Raw genomic sequence first — 18,600 nt, forward strand, 5'->3', positions numbered from 1 at the left:
CCTCCTCCTTTTCTCCCCCCCCACCAAAGCCCCAGCAGATAGTTGTATGTCATAGTTGCACATCCTTCTAGTTGCTGTTTGTGGGACACGACCTCAGCATGGCCGGAGAAGTGGTGCGTAGGTGCGCACCCGGGATCTGAACCCCGAGCCGCCAGTAGCGGAGCACGCGCACTTAACTGCTAAGCCACGGGGCCGGCCCAGGAATAACTATTTTCTTAGCTTGATTTGAAAAAAATTCCACATAACCAAAGTTGTGAAATATTAACTGTGTAAGTCTTCTTGGATCGTAAAAGAAAAACACATTCTTGTGAAGTGTCACTTTATTCTAATTTCTTAAAAATCTGATATCCCTTTTTCATAGTGAAGAGAAGTTAAACTCAGTTTCTTAAGCATTTAACCTCTGACATTTACTTCTTGGTTCTTGGTAGGTTCGACATGGTGCAGGCACTGGACTTAGGGAAATCCTTAAAGCTCATGGGAAAAGCGGTGGTAAAATGGGAGACAGCACTTTAGAAGAGGTAGGTGTAGTAAAGCAACAATTATTCACCAAGTTTCAGTGGTTGACCTCTTTTACCAAGACAGGGAAGTAACAGAGCATGTGCCATGAAGTTGAAATGAGAGGTAAATAAGACGAAGAAATAGGGAAAGGTGAATATGAGGGAAACAAAAAAGGTTAGGAAGTAAGTCTATAAATAGAGGAAGAATGAGTTCAGGGGAAAGATTTATTCAGAAACATGGAGTGGAAAAATATGTAGAAGCAAGAGTATTTGAGCAGGATATAATGGATTGGAAAGTAGAGTAAGATAAATAAGTGGATAGTTTAGAGGTCAGTGAGCAGTGTGATTGGTGTAGCATGGAGACACTGGTAATAGGATAGATAATAGATACACGACAGATATAATTTATATCAGAGCAACCTTAAATAGTTTTTTTAATTTCTCTTGGAGTGCAAGAAACATAATAGAATTCATGAATTTTAAAGATTTTAGTATAGTATATCTGAATCTAATTAAACATCAAAGAGGATGTGATTAATATTAAAGATGGTAATTGGGACTAGTCTGTATTTTTGGTTATTGTTCCTATAGCTAAAATAATTTGTCCTGATATTTTGTTTTAGTTTTGGACGTAGTGTGTTTCCCCAACCCCCAATACAAAGTGTAATCTTTGTTACTAAAAAATGATTGTTTTAACAGATGATTCAACAGCATCAAGAGTGGTTGGAAGACTTGGTTATTAGACTCCTTTGTGTTTTTGCATTAGACAGATTTGGAGACTTTGTTTCTGATGAAGTAAGTATCACCTAAGGGAGGCTTTGCCCAATCAAATTTCAAATTCAACAAAATAAGTTTTCTGCAAATATGAGTTTTCTTGTTTTCTCATTTATAGGTTGTGGCACCAGTTCGTGAAACTTGTGCTCAGACATTAGGTGTGGTATTAAAGCACATGAATGAAACAGGAGTTCATAAGACTGTGGATGTGCTGCTTAAGTTACTTACACAAGAACAATGGGAAGTTAGACATGGTGGTCTGCTAGGAATAAAATATGCTTTGGCAGTTCGTCAGGTAAACACTTCAGTTTTTGAAGCATGTATAGGAGAGTTTTTTTCCCTCTTAGTTTACTTTCATTAATTGTATGAAATGGCTTGATTCTTAGTGTTACAGATAAGCCAGTCAGTCCTTCAAGATTTGCCTTTTTGAGGTAGTGTCACAGAGATAGGTGATGCTAATAAGAATTTAAGTATGAATCAAAAGATGGTTAGTTAGGTTTGGAAACCTGTTCCTGTCTCATAGCAAGACCAGTTCACAGCGAGAGTCCTCTTGTGTGATGACAGAAGTAGCCTCTGGAGGCTGGCTCTATTGGGGAAATTGAAAAGAGAGTAGATTGGAATAATGAGAAGCAGAAAGGGATAGCTTCCCCTTCCATCTTTTTTCGTACTCCCTTTGGTTGTTAGCAGCATTGAATGAGAAATAGAAGTTAAGGTTGTAGCACAGGGCTACCTATGTCTGTGTGTTCACACAGGGAATTCCTAGTCTTACCTCGAAAACATGTTCTGTTATTGTAAGTCACACTGAACAATAAAGTACTTGATATTGTTGTAATCTTTTTCAAATGAGATTAGTTACATAGGCTTCTATTGATGTTATTTTTCTTCTCTGTTTATGACTTTTTTAATAAATAAAGATTGAATTTATGCTTTCATATGGCAAATTTAATAAAAAATGTTTAAGCACAAAAATTGTACTACAGAAAATTAATCTGTTTTGATGTACTGTTTTACAGGATGTAATTAATACTTTATTGCCTAAAGTTTTAACTAGAATAATTGAAGGACTCCAGGACCTTGATGATGATGTCAGAGCTGTTGCTGCAGCATCATTAGTACCTGTAGTGGAAAGCCTCGTGTATCTTCAAACACAAAAGGTAAATTAAATATTTTTGCATTTTCTTCCTATAGAATTTGTTTACATTTGGGGTGTAGAGTGTTAGGAAAAACATTGAGTACTTTTTTCTCCTTCATCTTCCATTTTTCTTATGATGGATAGCTCTCTGATGTATGTGATCTTGATTGTATGTCATCCTTGGAAGAGTGACTCTACTTCCCCTTCATGTACAGAATATGCAGGGAACTTCCTTGAGAAGAAAGCAAACATTTCTTATTTATTTTTACTCCTGGTTTTTAGATGTATGAGATTTTTGGGTTTTGGCTTTTGGTTTTTTAATCTGGTCTCATTTTTTGAAGTGCCTCTTTCAAGGTCTGACTTTCTTTTGTGTTATCACAACCAGAACATGTATATTTGGAAGTGCAGCAAGCACTATTTTAAAAGCTCAAAAGCTAATTTGTCTTTTCATGATGATTAGTACTGTTTTAAATAGTCATGCATTGCTTAATGACAGGGGTACATTCTGAGAAATGTGCCATTAGGCGATTTCATCATTGTGCGAACATCATAGAGTGTACTTACACAAACCTGGATGGTATAGCCTACTACACACCTATTATGGAACTATCTTATGGGACCACCGTCATTTATGCAGTCCCTCGTTGACTAAAACGTCCTTATGTGGGGCATGACTGTATATTACAATTACTTTATGTAGAGGGTCATGTGTTGTGTGTCTACATTGTATTGTTTAGTTTTTTACATAGAGTATTGGCCATGTTATTTCCTAAATTGTCTCTCCCATTATGAGCCTGATTAAGAAGGGAAGTGCCAAAGTAGAGTTGAGTGGCATTAAAAAGAGGAGTTAGAGAACTGTTAAAAGGCAAATAATGTCTCATCCTTGACTTTGCTTAAAACTGGCACTATCCAAGGTTATTGAAATTGTATATGTTGATGAATCGGTAGTGACTCCTGGGGTATGATTTGGCATGGCTTGTGAATATTTTGTGTAAAATTAATAACTGTTGATAATTGATCTTATAGGTACCCTTCATTATAAATACATTATGGGATGCTCTTCTGGAACTAGATGATCTGACCGCTTCAACAAATAGTATTATGACTCTTCTTTCATCCTTGTTAACTTATCCTCAGGTCCAACAATGCAGGTAATTATTTCTAGTTAGTGAAATAAAGTAAAAAGTGTTTAGGTATATTTCCAGATAATTAAGCCTAAAAATACAATGGATTAGCACCTTTAAGAACAGTGCTGTAAGTTGGGATGCCAAAGACTACTATTTTCAAGGAGGCCTTTTCTTCTTTACTCTTTAGCCACCAGTACATTTAGGGCAGGAGCTTAAAAAGGTCATATTGCTTATCCTTGGGTTACGTCAGTTATATAATTCTTTATCTTGTTCATCCTATAATAATTAACTTTAGAAATGTAATCATTGCATATTATTTTTACCTCTAGCCCCAGAATATAGAATTTTAGCCTTATTTAGTAACATTTAGTTAACAGAGTTATCACTGAACATCAGCATTACATTTTCCAAAATTTGCTCCTCTGTGAACTTTTTCTTTGTAATGTTCATTTCAGTTGAAATCAGCCCTTGATTTCACAAATTACTCATCAGGAAGGGAATACATAATAATGTAATATAATGTCCAAAGGCAGAGATTGGATGAAGCCAAAAACATAAATCAAAAATTTAAAGTGTCGCCTATTTTCCTAACCTGATATTTGAAATGAAACTCAGCTAATTAATGTATTCTTTACCTTTTGGACTGGTTCCTGAATATTATTGTTTCTATTACTACTACTCTTGGAGATACAGGAGAAAAAATTTGTATGCAACTTTAAAAAATCACAGATGAGAAAATTAATTACCATTCTTTAGCCTAGTGAGGGTATTCAGGGAACATTCATATGATTATTATTTTTTTTTATAATTTGTATGTTTATTGTATATATGTGTGTTTTCAATGATAATGATTATAAATGATTTCTGACTGTGAGTCTATTTCCAGTGAAAATCATAGATGTATGAAAAGCATGTAGAGAATGTTTCAAATAATACTGATCTACTTGTAGTACTTAATGTTAAATTTAGGCTAGCAGGACAGCCCACAAGTTGGAATAGCAAATTAAGTGCCCGTAAAAGCAAATGAAGAGAAAAATTGAAGTGGTAGTACGTATAAGGGATTTTGTAATTTTCAGATGCTTTCATTAGTAATGAAAGCTATAGGGATTAAATGAGTTAACCTATGTGAAAGCCCTTCTCAAGCTGCAAAATGCAAGAGTCCTAAATTATCCCAAATCAGGGATTGGCAAACTTTTTCTATACAGGCCCAGATAGTGATATTTTTGGCTTTTTGGGCCATATGATTGCTGTCAAAACCACTCAGTTCTGCCGTTGTAGCGCAAAAGCAGCCAGACAATACATAAAGGTATCAACATGCCTGTGTTGTAATAAAACTTTATTTTAAAAAACTGGATGGGGTAGACTTGGACTGTGGGCATTAGTTTGTTGACACCTGCCCTAAATAAAGGACTTAGGACTTGTTAAAAAAATTGTCAAGTAGATAGTGTCAGGAAAGCTAGATAATGTAAGAAAATGAAAGAATGTAGTGAAAATTTTATTAATTCAATGTAAAATAATGTAGTTTTTGATTATTTTCTTTTTCAAAATTGCCTCAGAAAATTTGCTTCATATATTGTGATATTTGGCAGATACTTTCCAGCTTATGTAAGAAGAAATGCAGCATGTCATTTGGAGCATGAACAGTTTCACTATTAACAAGACCTTGTTATAATGCTTTTACATATTTTGAGTCTGTTTTATGTCTGTGTGTGCATGTGTTTAATTTGATAAGTAAATTTACTAAATGTGTAAATAAATGTAAGGGATGTTTATACAAACCTAAAGTAATGAAAATAGCGTTAAAAGATAGACTTCCTGAGAGAAACCACGAAAGTACAGATAAATGGTTACACTGACATATTCTTTTTTATTTATGCCTTTTCTACAGAGGTATACATTTCAGATGCAACTTATAAATGATTTTCTATTTCCAGGTAACTTTTATAAATGACTCATGGATGTGAAAGGAATCCAAAGCCTAGACATGGCTTTGCTTGCTTCCCCATTTAAAATCTAATCTGTGAGAAGGAAGATATTTAAGTTTTCCTAACTTAGTAATGCTAAAATCAGGATAACAAATTTCAAAGCTACTACCATACCACCTCTTGCTCATTTGATATGCGGCAGAGATGGCCCCAAAGGGGGATATAAGTTATGTGCATCTAATGGTTACCCATTGGGGTTAGCCATGGGAAAGGAGTAAGGATTAGCAATCCTGAATTTGTGTAGGCTGACTACCAGCTAGGATACATGTCCCATTTTTCTGAATGAGAGCAGATTGAGAATAAGGGAAGTTATATTGGAAAGTTCTAATTTGGTAAAGGTAATCATGGCATTAATGCCATAGAAGAACCTGATGTTAATATTTCTACTCTTCTTTATGACTATGTTTGCTCGGGCTATTCTGGTCCTATAATAGTTTTGAATGAGGGTATTAAATGAATGTTCTTATAAAAATTGTATTATCTTTTTAGAATTTATTCATCAAAAAAGACACTAGGTCCACAGGGAAATGATATTTAGATAATGTATCAACAAAGTTTCAACTGAGAATGAGTACGATTAATTTGTGTCTTCTTTATTAGTATTCAACAGTCACTCACAGTTTTAGTTCCACGTGTCTGGCCTTTTTTGCATCATACTATATCATCAGTTCGAAGAGCAGCTTTGGAAACTCTGTTTACATTATTATCAACACAGGACCAGGTAAGAACTAATAACTATGTATAGTAATCTTGAAATTTATATAAATTAATTTTATAAAATAAATCTGACCACCAGGTTACCCTTGTGACATATCCAAAGATCAGGAGATTGCTGGGCCTAGTAGAAGAGGTATGGTGACCATGTAGACACATAAGAATATAATCACCATGAGGGCAGAAATATTTTAATATTTTGTTCCAGGTCGTATTCCCAGCACTTGGAATAGTGCTTAACACATAGGAGGCCTTCAGTAAATATTTGTTGAATGAAAGATTGGTTGAATAGTCCCTTCCTGTCAGAGACCTGTTATTTAGTCCTTGCTTGCTCTGTGTGATTGACAATTGGATGGTTGGCAGAACCCATCCCAGGTTAGAAGGCTATGTTTGAAGCTCTGCAGTATGACTGCTAAAGACTGATGATCAAATTGCTAGGCACTTGCCTCCTCCTAGGCATTACTCAATCTTAAGAGCATATTTATTTCTAAGGGTAGTGTACTTCAGGAGTCACACATTGAAATGCCTACAGAGATCATTCGGGTAATATCAGTGTGCAAGTGGAATCTGTGATGAGCCGAGGAGTCCTTGCCCTGTCTATAAAAGGTTTACATTCCTATTTTTAAAATAACTCTATAGGTCAAACAAAATACCAGAGTTTAGGGAAATATTAGGAATCCACTCTTCTATCATGCTGTTATTTATAGGTACTACAGTTTGAGCCAGTGATCTTTAAAAAGCAGTGGTTGACTTTTTTAGACAGTAGGTTACAGTGTGGATAAATGTCTGTTTTGTGTTCACTGACCATGCATTTCTGTGTGAATTAGGAATATTCCATGTAGAATTGCTTTAATCTGTAGCATGATATTGTGTTGCACGTCTGTGAATCAGCATCGTAAATTTGTTTTTGTATTATCTTTTTGGTTTTATCAGAATCTTTTGAGGAAAAACTGTCAGGTCTGTTTTATAATCCTCAGTTGATCAGGCGTGGGCTGGTATGACAAAACTGGCATAGGTGCTGAATTTTCACTTCATTTTTGCTTTAGTTTTGTGGGTTTGCCTAAGTGTTCTTGATGTAAGTATTCTTAAATTCACTTTGGATAGGCCTTTTGAAGTTATCAAAGTTTTTGCCTTCTGTTCTTTTTTTTTTTTTAAAGATTTTATTTATTCATTTTTTCCCCCCAAAGCCCCAGTAGATAGTTGTATGTCATAGGTTCACATTCTTCTAGTTGCTGTACGTGGGACTCGGCCTCGGGTTGGACGGAGAAGTGGTGCCTTGGGGCGTGCCCGGGATCCGAACCCGGGCTGCCAGCATCAGAGCGCCCGCACTTAACCGCTAAGCCACGGAGCCGGCCCATGTTCTTTTTTTTTTTTTAAATAGCCTTTAGTTTTAAGAGCAGTTTTAGGTTTACAGAAAAACTGAGCAAAAAAGTACATATGTCCCTCCCCCACACACAGAGTTTCCCCTGTATTTAACATCTTACATTAGTGTAGTACGTTTGTTACACTTGATGAACTAATATTGATACACTATTATTAACTAAAGTCCATAGTTTAGACTAGGGTTCACTCTTTGTTTTGTAGAGTCTATGGCTTTTGACAAATGTACCATATGTATCCATCATTACAGTATCATACAGAATAGTTTCACTGACCTAAAAAATGCCTGTGATCCACCAGGCATCCTTCTTTTGCTCCCTCCAAACCTTTAGCAAACATTGATCTTTTTATTGTCTCCGTAGTTTTGCCTTTTTCAGAATGTCGGATAGTTGGAGTCATATAGTGTGAAGTCATATAGTATGCACATTCATGTGCAGGTTTTTGTATGGACATAAGTTTTCAGTGCACTTGGGTAAATACCAAGGAGCACAATTGCTGGATCATATAGTAAGAGTATGTTTAATTTTGTATGTAAGTGTCTTCCAAAGTGGCTGTACCATTTTGCATTTCCACCAGCAATGAATGAGAGTTCCTGTTGCTCCACATCCTTGCCAGCATTTGATGTTGTCAGTGTTGTGGATTTTAGCCTTTCTAAGAAGTGTGTAGTGGTATCTCATTGTTTCAACATGCAATTCCCTTATGGTATATGATGTTGAGCATCTTTTTATATGCTTATTTGCCATCTGTATCTCTTCTTTAGTGAAGTGTCTGTTCAGATCTTTTGCCCATTTTTAAATTGGGTTGTTTTCTTATTGTTGAATTTTAAGATTTCTTTGTATATTTTGGATACAAGTCCCACGTTTTTTAAGCCTTTCTGTTCTTTATAAGGTGATTAAACCACCTGCAGGCTCTTTTTAGCTTACTTTTGTGCTTTTTATTATTTATTTAGTAATATCAACTTTATTTACATCGTTAGGGAATAAGGTATTTTATTTATCTATTTATTTTTTGTGTGAGAAAGATCAGCCCTGAGCTAACATCCATGCCAATCCTCCTCTTTTTGCTGAGGAAGACCAGCCCTGAGCTAACATCTGTTGCCAATCCTCCTCCTTTTTTTTTTTTCTTTTCTCCCCAAAGCCCCAGTAGATAGTTGTAGTTGTATGTCATAGTTGCACATCCTGGTAGTTGCTGTATGTGGGACGCCACCTCAGCATGGCCCGACAAGCAGTGCACTGGTGTGTGCCTGGGATCCGAACCCAGGCCGCCAGTAGCGGAGTGCGCGCACTTAACTGCTAAGCCATGGGGCCGGCCCCCCGGGAATAAGGTATTTTATATAAATGAATTTTCTACAGAATTGAACATACTATTTTTGCCATCAGAAATAGTTAACCATCGGGGCCGGCCCGGTGGCGCAAGTGGTTAAGTGCTCGCGCTCCGCTTCGGCGGCTGCGGTTCGCAGGTTCGGATCCCGGGTGCGCACTGACCTACTGCTTGTTAAGCCATGCTGTGGCGGTGTCCCATATAAAGTAGAGGAAGATGGGCACGGATATTAGCTCAGCACCAGTCTTCCTCAAGAAAAAAGGGGAGGATCGGCATCAGATGTTAGCTCAGGGCTAGTCCTCCTCACAAAAAGAAAAAAAAAAAATTAATCATTAAAATGATCGACACACTTGATCATCACCTTAAAGTACATTAAACATAAGTTAATATTTTTGGATAAATCAGTCACCAATATTTCTTGTTGGTAATTAGTTTTTTTACTGTGTTTATTATGGTATACTGTGAGAATATTGAGATACATAAAAATTACTGCTGATGATTGAGCTGTTCTTTTTCAGTTGCTTTTTCCTAGTTTTTTTTTTCTCTCAGCTGTCAATTGTGATTTCTCACTTTTGTTAGTCTTATAATGTGGTGTCTCCTCCTGTGTTTTAAAATTTTTACAGTTTAAGTAAGATCCCAAGATTGTTCCAAATCCTCTTTCAATTTTTTAGCCCCTTCCAATTTAATATTGGCTATTAAAATTACATGGTTGAGCTTTATGTTCTGTGATGTTGATTTTCTTATCCAGGGCGTTTTCTTTTTTTGATCTTTTGAATTTGCCTTTACTGGCTTGTAAATGAAGGCGTAGGCCCTAACATTTATAAAGAATTGATGATGATGACTCTTCATCATTTCTTATACCGGAGTTCTGTTGTCTTTGTATGTGATTTGTGGCATGTTAGCCACCACTTTGCATAGACCCTCAATGTTTGTTAAATAAATTTGTATAAAATTCTATGCAGGGTGTTCTGGGAAATTAGAAAAACATCCTACTTCTCCCTAGTTAATATCTGATATCTTCAATATGTGATTTTACAGACATCTCATTTTGATAAATAATATATCAGTTTCAAATTAGGCAAGTATACAGAATGTGTTTTGGAACAAAAGAGCTTTTCCAGTCTATTTCTTTTAGACAGTAAATATATCCTGCTTTCATATTTTCTTTCCAGTTATTTTGGTATGCGCATAATCCTTTATTTTTTGGGTCTTAATGTTTATCGTGTTTCCTATATCCTTTTGTGTTAGTAATCTGTGCCTCTAACTTCTTTTTCTCTTCTTCTTAAAAATTTTTAATGGTATCACTAATGGAATTTCCTCATGTTTCTATCTAGTCTTCTATCGTCTTTTTTTTGTGAGGAAGATCAGCCCTGAGCTAACATCTGATGCCAGTCCTCCTCTTTTGTTGCTGAGGAAGATCGGCCCTGGGCTAACATCCGTGCCCATCTTCTTCTACTTTATATGGGATGCCACCACAGCATAGCTTGACAAGCAGTGCGCCAGTGCGCACCCGGGATCCGAACCTCTGGCCGCCAAAGCAGAGCGCGCGCACCTAACTGCTATGCTACCGGGCCAGCCCCTAGCCTCTATCTTCAGAATATCTTTTCTGAAAGGCTGTAGTGAAACTTAATATTGATTCATATAGATTATTTTGTGCTTTGTTACTGCCCTGAGCTTTGCTTTTCAATATCCTCACTATTGAAGACTGTAGCTATGACACTTATCACTCACTCTTAGTACATTCTGCTTTTGGCCCCCATATATATATCCTTTACTATTTTTGTTTGATTTTTCATTCTGTTTTTTCAAACAATAGTATAAAACCAAACCCTTTTGGAAAAATTTTCTTACTACCACCACCTATTTCTGTTTTTTTAATTTGGGGAAATTTTTTAAGTAGGAAAAAGAGCAGGGAATTATAAAATAACATTCATATATCCATCATCCATAATTGGCATTTGTTATAATTCTGTCTTATTTGCTTCCAGTTTTTGTAATCAAAATATTAAGAATAAGTTGTAGTCCCCTTAGAATATCACTTGTTTTCTAATTTACCCACATTCTTCCTTCTATATATTTGTAAAATATACTATCTTCCTTTTCCTCATAGTTTGCTGCTTAAGATTTGGAATCAGGCTTTGTATCTGTAGTTTCTACACAGTCACAGTATTTCTATTTATTTATTTATTTTATTTTTTTCTCCCAAAGCCCCAGTAGGTAGTTGTATGTCATAGCTGCACATCCTCCTAGTTGCTGTATGTGGGATGTGGCCTCAGCATGGTCAGACAAGTGGTGCGTCGGTGCGCGCCCGGGATCCGAACCCCTGCCGCCAGCAGCGGAGTGTGCACACTTAACCGATAAGCCACGGGGCCGGCCCAGTCGTAGTATTTCTAAAAGGGGAGAATCTGAGTTCAGTCTCAGGATAATTTGGGGGACCATAGCCTCAGGTGCTCACAAACTGATTTTGTGAATGTAATTTGTCGTTGCCTACTACATTAGAATTCAATTCCTATCTTTCTGAGTCTTCTGTTATATGGCTCTTGTCAACCTTTTCCCCTACTATTTCCTAATATATAACCTGTCAAGAAAATTTCCCAAGTCCACCCCTGTATCCTAACTGTAATCATGTCATATTCATTTGATCAAAGTATCTTTGCACTTTCATGCTGAAAGTGATCGTGGGTGAAGGCTCATCACCCACCTTCTACCCTCCCCCACACCCTCCTTCCTAAATATTAGTTCCCTCTCTTCCTCTCTCTGTTTTCTTTCCTTCAGGAAACAGGTCAAATCTCTAGTGCCACAAATTCTATAAATTCCAGCTTCTACAACTCACTGTGATTTTTCTTTATCCAAAGTCATTATACAGTAAAAAACTTATGTATTTAATGGTTATTGTTAATCTTGTGATCCCAGCAACATTATTTGCTTTCTGAGAAGGTATCAGAGTAGACTATGTCTGATGCTTTCATCTGTTATTGTATTCTTTTTGGCGTTGCCTACGATTGATTCGTAGCTACATGTAAACTCTCTTGTAATACAAGTCCATAATCTCTCCTTTGCAATTTTGAAAACCAAAGCTTTTTTGTAATTTGGGTCAACTTATAAAACTACTCATTTGGTGGAAAAATCTGACCATTCTGAAGAGAGACTTATTTATATGTCTTTATCCTATTTAATGCGCCTATTCACAGATTTTGCTGCAGAAATATTAATATATTTTATTCAGGTGCTGCCTCAGACCCTTTTGAGGATATTACATAACATATAGTATATATAACCTTATTATTGTTATAAAATTTGAAAATTTTTTAGTTTTCTTTCTTTTTTTTTTTTTTTGTGAGGAAGATCAGCCCTGAGCTAACATCCATGCCAATCCTCCTCTTTTTTTGCTGAGGAACACTGGCCCTGGGCTAACAATCTGTGCCTATCTGCCTCCACTTTTTTATGTGGGACACCGCCACAGCATGGCCTGACAAGCGGTGCCTCAGTGTGCGCCTGGGATCTGAACCCGGGCCGCCAGCAGCAGAGCACGTGCACTCAACCGCTATGCCACAGGGCCGGCCCCTGAAAATTTTTGAATTTCAAAACACATTTGGCTCCAGGGAATTTGGATGAGAGACGATAGACCTGTGGTGATGATAAAATCTGCTCTTACTTTACCATGCCTTACTTTTTCTGAGCTGCTTTCTATCGCTACTGTTTCCTCTTCAGTGATTTAATGAAGAGATCCCTTAACTAAACAGAGAATCTGGGTGCTATCCTTGGCTGTACCATTTAACTTTATGGCCTTGGTCAAGTTTATTTAACCCTCTGGTGATAATCTCCATTCAGCCTTTCTCAGGGTTATATGAGCCAAGTAAGATAATGTATATGAAAGTGCTTTAAAAATATTAATACTATGCAAATATAAATAATTAACAATACAGATTGTAAGAACAATAATAACACTTTCACTTCTGGGAATTCTTTCCTAACGATTTGGAAATCTTATTTATATTCTGAGATGTAAGAATGATATTTAATAATAGTAATAATAATCCAAGCTATTATTGAGGGCTTCCTTTATGCTATGAACTGTGGTAAGCACTTTACATGGGGTGACTACTGCCATTCCTATTTTGCAGATGAGAGAACTGATGATCAAAAATTAAGAAACTTTCCCAAGCTCATGTAGTTACATAGCTCACAGTAAGCAGCTCAGCTCAGATTCATATCTAATTCTAGCTGACTTGCAGTGTTTAATTTTAAATGGAGACAAAATGGATTAAGTGTCCATTGAATTGCTTTCCCACTTCTGAATATGAAGTCATCTTAATTGCAAACTGAAAAAATGAACCTCATCTTTAAATTACTAGTAGCTCTGTTCTGGTTTCAGTTTCTAACTTCTCAACCTATTCCTTAATAACTCCAGGGTAATTTGGTGAGACTAAACCTGATTATAGCTCAGTGCATCAATACCTTTTGAAGACTGATGCCTCTGTTCCCTTGAAAGTCTTCTGATTATCTTTAGTAATTTTTTGTTTTGTTTTGCATTATGAAACCAGAAGACTTTATAAGGATAAATTTTAATCTTAAAATTTATCCCATCATAAGTATGTATATAGGCATGCATCTCTAAAATGTCCTTAACCACAGTTAATACAGTTATTTAGGAAATCTGACTTCCATTAGACTTCTCTGTGACATACCATGGCATCTGTGAAAATAAATTATTTAATCCCTGTGACTTGATCTGTGATGTTATTATGTAAAAGTATTGGCAAGCCTGGCTTCTTGGGGAACATGAAATAAAAACTTGTATGCAAACTAAACTAGTTTCATTTGGTAATGACTTAAAATCAAGGTGTAACTTTTTTTGCTAAATTAGTAGCTTGGCAATCAAAGTGAAGGAATTTACCACTTTTTTTTTTTAAATTTTTATTTATTTTATTTTATTTTTTCCCCCAAAGCCCCAGTAGATAGTTGTATGTCATAGTTGCACAGCCTTCTAGTTGCTGTATGTAGGACGTGGCCTCAGCACGGCTGGAGAAGCGGCGCGCTGGTGCGCGCCCGGGATCAGAACCCGGGCTGCCAGCAGCAGAGCGCGCGCACTCAACTGCTAAGCCATGGGGCCGTCCCGTACCACTTGTTTTTCCTTTCTGTATTGTCTCTTTAGCCTATGACTGTGTTTATACATGTAAGCGTATATCTATGAATGTATATGTCTATCAGTGAACTACTTTACTGGAATATCTAGATTAACTAGTGTTGATAACCACTCTGTTGTAGCTAGAACTTGACTCTATGATCTAGAAAGATATGCTCCTGGACTTTAATATCTTGTTTAGTCATGTTCTGCTGACTGGATCAACTTTTCCATTCCACTTGTATCACAGTCAGTTTGTGAGTCATTCCAAAGTTTCAGTTACCAATACATACAGCACTGACTTTTGTTTGAAAGGCAAGCTTTAGCATGAACTTATATTTAGCAGGAAGATATACATGGGATTGAGTTGGAATCTGAGGCACACTTAATCTAGGATGTAAGAAAATTTAACATGCATATGTAGAGAAGGAAAGAAAGACCAAAAGAATAGACTTGACTAAGATTTGGGCGTTAGAGATCATTAGCACAATTAGGTATTGACCAGATTTTATAAAGATATTAAAAAGAGAGAGCAAAGTTTAAATATCTAGCTGACTTTCAATAAATATTGGTTCAACAAATGAATAGAACTGGGCATTAGAAATTGTCCAAATATAGTGTTGGAGTTTATTTTTTTGGCAGTGGGCCAAAACAGGATTTCAGACCAAATTAGTCAAAGAATTCAGTGTGATTCATCACTTCGTTGTAGCTTCTTTCCAGATCTTCTTCCTTGCAACCCAAAATCACTTGATATGGAGATAGAAATGATGACGAATTTACCTACAGGTAGGAATCAGGTGTTCATGGTAATGATGATCAGATTGCTACTTTTTTCCGCATCTACCCATTTTGTAGGAGTGCTTATGCGAAGATAAAAGAGGGGGCATAGCAAAAGGGTACTGGCAAGATCTTACTCCACCTAAGATGCCAGTTTTCCCAGTTAGGGATTTATTACCAACTACAATTTTGGAAAATTTTGCATGTTACCAACTACTCCCTGTGACTTTGGACCATTTCTTATAAGCAAGATGGATTTATTCAGCAAATATTTTACTGCCTACTGTGTGCCTGCAATTTTCTAGATACTGATCAGTATGAGACAAGGTCTCTGCCCTTCTATAGGGCTTAAAACAGGAAATTAAACAAGACAGGACAAGACAACTAGACAAGCTCTAATAACATAATGAGGTAAGTATCTGGTCGGGGAAGTAGACGGTTGCTATTGGATCCCAGCTAGTCAGGTGAGTGAAGATCAGGGAAGGTATCCTGCTAAAAGTGAAGTTTAAGCTGAGACCTGAAGGGTGAGTGGGATTTAACCAGATAAAGAGCAAGGTAAGAGTCAGAGGAAGGAACAGTATGTGAAACTCTGGAAGCAAGAGAGAGCATGATGGCACTAAAGAGGAAGTGAAAGAAAATTGGCCTGCTAGAGGGTAGAGTGTGAGGGAGTCTAGATGGCTAGAAGTTTCACCTTGATTTTCAGGTACAGTGAAATGTCTGATAGTCTTGTTTCTGTTGTCATCAACTCTCCTTCTGAGTTCCAGGAAGGCAGAGCACAGGAGGTAACATCACTCTGAATAAAGCAACTGGGGAGAGACTACACCATCCAAGTCACACTAACTAATTGTCAGTCATTTCCCTGAGTTAATTCCCACAAATTCCCTCCCCTCCGTATGATACTGACTACAAAAATGTTGCGGACTACTTTTAGCACTAACACGAAGTGCTAATATTGTGTTAATCATTTAACACAAACCAAAAGAATTTTTTTAAAAGCCCTCTTAAAACATGAATTCACTTATAACTTGAGTTGTAATGGTCCAGATTATAGTTAATTTAAACCTGGTGAAGTAAGCAGTCTGTGGTCGGAATTTTTCTGTATTTTAGTTTACACTGTGTTAGGCTAATACTAAACAGTCATCAGAGTTATACAGACTTTGCCTAAGATTAGGGGGGAAATTTTTTATTAGTAGGGTCCTAGTTAGTAACATACTAAAAGTCCATTGACTATTCAAAAAAATTTTGAGAAGGGGAATCCCACAGTGGATAATCTCTAAAGGACTAAAAATACTACACTACTGTGTCCTGCTCCCCAACCAATGCGATTAAAGAAACAAACCTGTAAATACAAAGCAACAGCATTAGTTTACCTGCCTAAATCAATGCCTACTGGAAGACAGGTGCAAAATTAATGAAAACATGTGGACCAACTTGCAGATTTGCAAGAGACAGATTGTCCCTGGATGGGCCAAATTATACCTTGTGATCTTTTAAGATAATAGTAATAGTGAGCTAAAGCCATGTTACTTTTTGCAACCATATCTAAAAGGAGATGCTTACACAGTTTTTCAGGTGGATTAAATTTGGCCTACAGATGTCTTCTCAGCTGTATCTTGTATTTTCTACTAGGCAGAGTTAATACTTTGTTACTGGAGAATCTGCATTTTTCAAATACTAGTTGCTGTGGTGATGCTGACCTATGTATTCTGGGATGGGTTTTTTTGTTTGAGTTTTTGTTTTCTCTTTGTTTTTTAAAATTTTTTTTTCTTTATTTTATTTATTGACTTTACTTTTTAGAACAGTTTTAGTTCATGGCAGAATTAAATGGTAAGTCCAGAGAGTGCCCATCTACCTCCTTCTCCACCCCAAACACAGCTTCTCCCACCATTAACATCCCACACCAGAGTGGTACATTTTTTACAGTCAATGAACCAACACTGACACATCATTATCAACCTCAGTCCATAGTTTACATTAGGTTTCACTCTTGGTGGCGTACATTCATTCTATGGGTTTTGACAAATGTATAATGACATCTATCCACCGTTATTGTATCATACAGAATAATTTCTCTACCCTAAAATCCCCCTGTGCTCTATCTATTCATCCCTTACTCCCCCTGGTTGTTTTTAATAATTATAAAGTAGAATTTACTAGAGTAACAAAGCTTGTAGCCTGAGAAGACTACTATAATTTATATCACATTTATTGTTTATAAATATAGGGGGAAAAAAATCTTCCTCTATAGACGTGGCTTTGGGATCTACAAGCAACTGTTTGGATTTCCAATGACAGGGTTGGGGTGGGTTAAGAGAGTTGGTAGATAATGTTGGGGGAAAATCAGAAAAAAGAAGAGATTACAAAAGAGTAATCTTAAATTATTTATCGCTATCACAGTTTTCCCAATTCTGTTAAGATTGTCCCTAATTCTCTCCGATGAGAAAAGAAGAGAACTTTTCTTCTTCCCAGCTTCCCTTCTCCTTTCACTGAAAAGTAGTTAATGTGTAGCAAATCAGTGATTAGGATCCCCCAGCTGATGATTTTGTAGTCTGTTTTAAACTTCTTTCAAACCATTTTGAGAACATATTGCTGTGGTCCTGTCTTTGTCATTAATTTTCCATTGGCTAAAATATTATGGGTAGCTTTCTAAATTATGCATTATCCCTAGAACTTCTAGTTTTCTGGAATTTCTGTTAAAATTTTCGAATTTCTCTGTAGTCTCTTCCAGACAAAATATTTCTTGCCTAAAAAAAATTATGGTGGGAGGTGGGTGATAGGTACTATGAACTAATTACTAGAATTTTTCTGTTAGTCTTATTTTAGTGAGCTTGTAATTATTTGAATAATAATAGACAACATATGAGATTCCTTTTCTGAGAACTCTGGGAACACATAGATATTTGGTTAAGCACTATTTGATTGTTTGATTTGCGTGGGCTTTTGAATTGTTGAGAAGTTCCTTAGACTGAGGTTCTAAACCTGGATTTAAGGGAATCCCTAAACCCTCTGAAATTGGGAGCAAAATGTTATGCCTAAGTATGTATGTAATTGTATTTTTCTAAGAAGAGAGTGTGCATAGTTTTCATCAGATTTTCAAAGGGTCCCTGACCCAAAATGGATTAAGAACCTTTGCCTTTAATTTTGTAGTGAACTCAAAGTAGGATTTTCTAGGTTGGATATCATCTTATAATTCATTACTTGCCTTACTGGTGAGCACATAGAACTTAAACTCTGATCATCCAGCACATCAGCAGTAATCTGATCATTTTTCAAATTTCCCTGACAAAGCAGTGATATATGATATAACCAAGGGGATGTTGGTGGTTAGAGTTTGCTTCCATATGGAGGAGGATTTCAACTTATTTGAAGCAAAATTCAGTGTTGTTAATCATGATTAGACTTTCTCCATCTTCCCAGCGATTGTATGCATTTAATTTCTCTAAATCATTGCAATAATAACTGTGGTACTGTTACTCCAAAATCTTGTCAAAATTTATCACCAGTTGAACCTTTCTGATAAAGCCATACAGTCTTTTCATGGTAATACTTCTATTATTTGACTTAAAACTCTTCAAATAAGCTAACACCAAGAATTATATGCTATAGCTTTGATTTTGTTTTTGTTTTCAGAACTCTTCCTCTTGGCTTATTCCTATCCTGCCTGATATGCTGCGACACATTTTTCAGTTTTGTGTTTTAGAAAGCAGCCAGGAAATTCTGGAGCTCATTCACAAGGTACACAGTGAATATATCTGTACTCCTTTTCCCA

General features: G+C 36.4%; 1 protein-coding gene across 1 annotated transcript in view; it reads left to right on the forward strand.

Moving 5' to 3' along the window:
* BTAF1 (B-TFIID TATA-box binding protein associated factor 1) overlaps positions 1-18,600 on the forward strand; it is a 95,551-nt gene that overhangs the window by 32,781 nt on the left and 44,170 nt on the right. The window contains exons 9-15 of the mRNA XM_004427825.3: positions 429-518; positions 1,197-1,292; positions 1,390-1,566; positions 2,285-2,425; positions 3,430-3,554; positions 6,116-6,236; positions 18,462-18,566. Coding sequence (XP_004427882.1) covers positions 429-518; positions 1,197-1,292; positions 1,390-1,566; positions 2,285-2,425; positions 3,430-3,554; positions 6,116-6,236; positions 18,462-18,566 — 855 coding nt within the window. The remainder of the gene's footprint in view (positions 1-428; positions 519-1,196; positions 1,293-1,389; positions 1,567-2,284; positions 2,426-3,429; positions 3,555-6,115; positions 6,237-18,461; positions 18,567-18,600) is intronic.

The sequence above is a fragment of the Ceratotherium simum genome, chromosome 6 (genome assembly GCF_057802395.1).
Source record: "Ceratotherium simum simum isolate JZ-2026a chromosome 6, ASM5780239v1, whole genome shotgun sequence".
Lineage (NCBI taxonomy): Eukaryota > Metazoa > Chordata > Mammalia > Perissodactyla > Rhinocerotidae > Ceratotherium > Ceratotherium simum.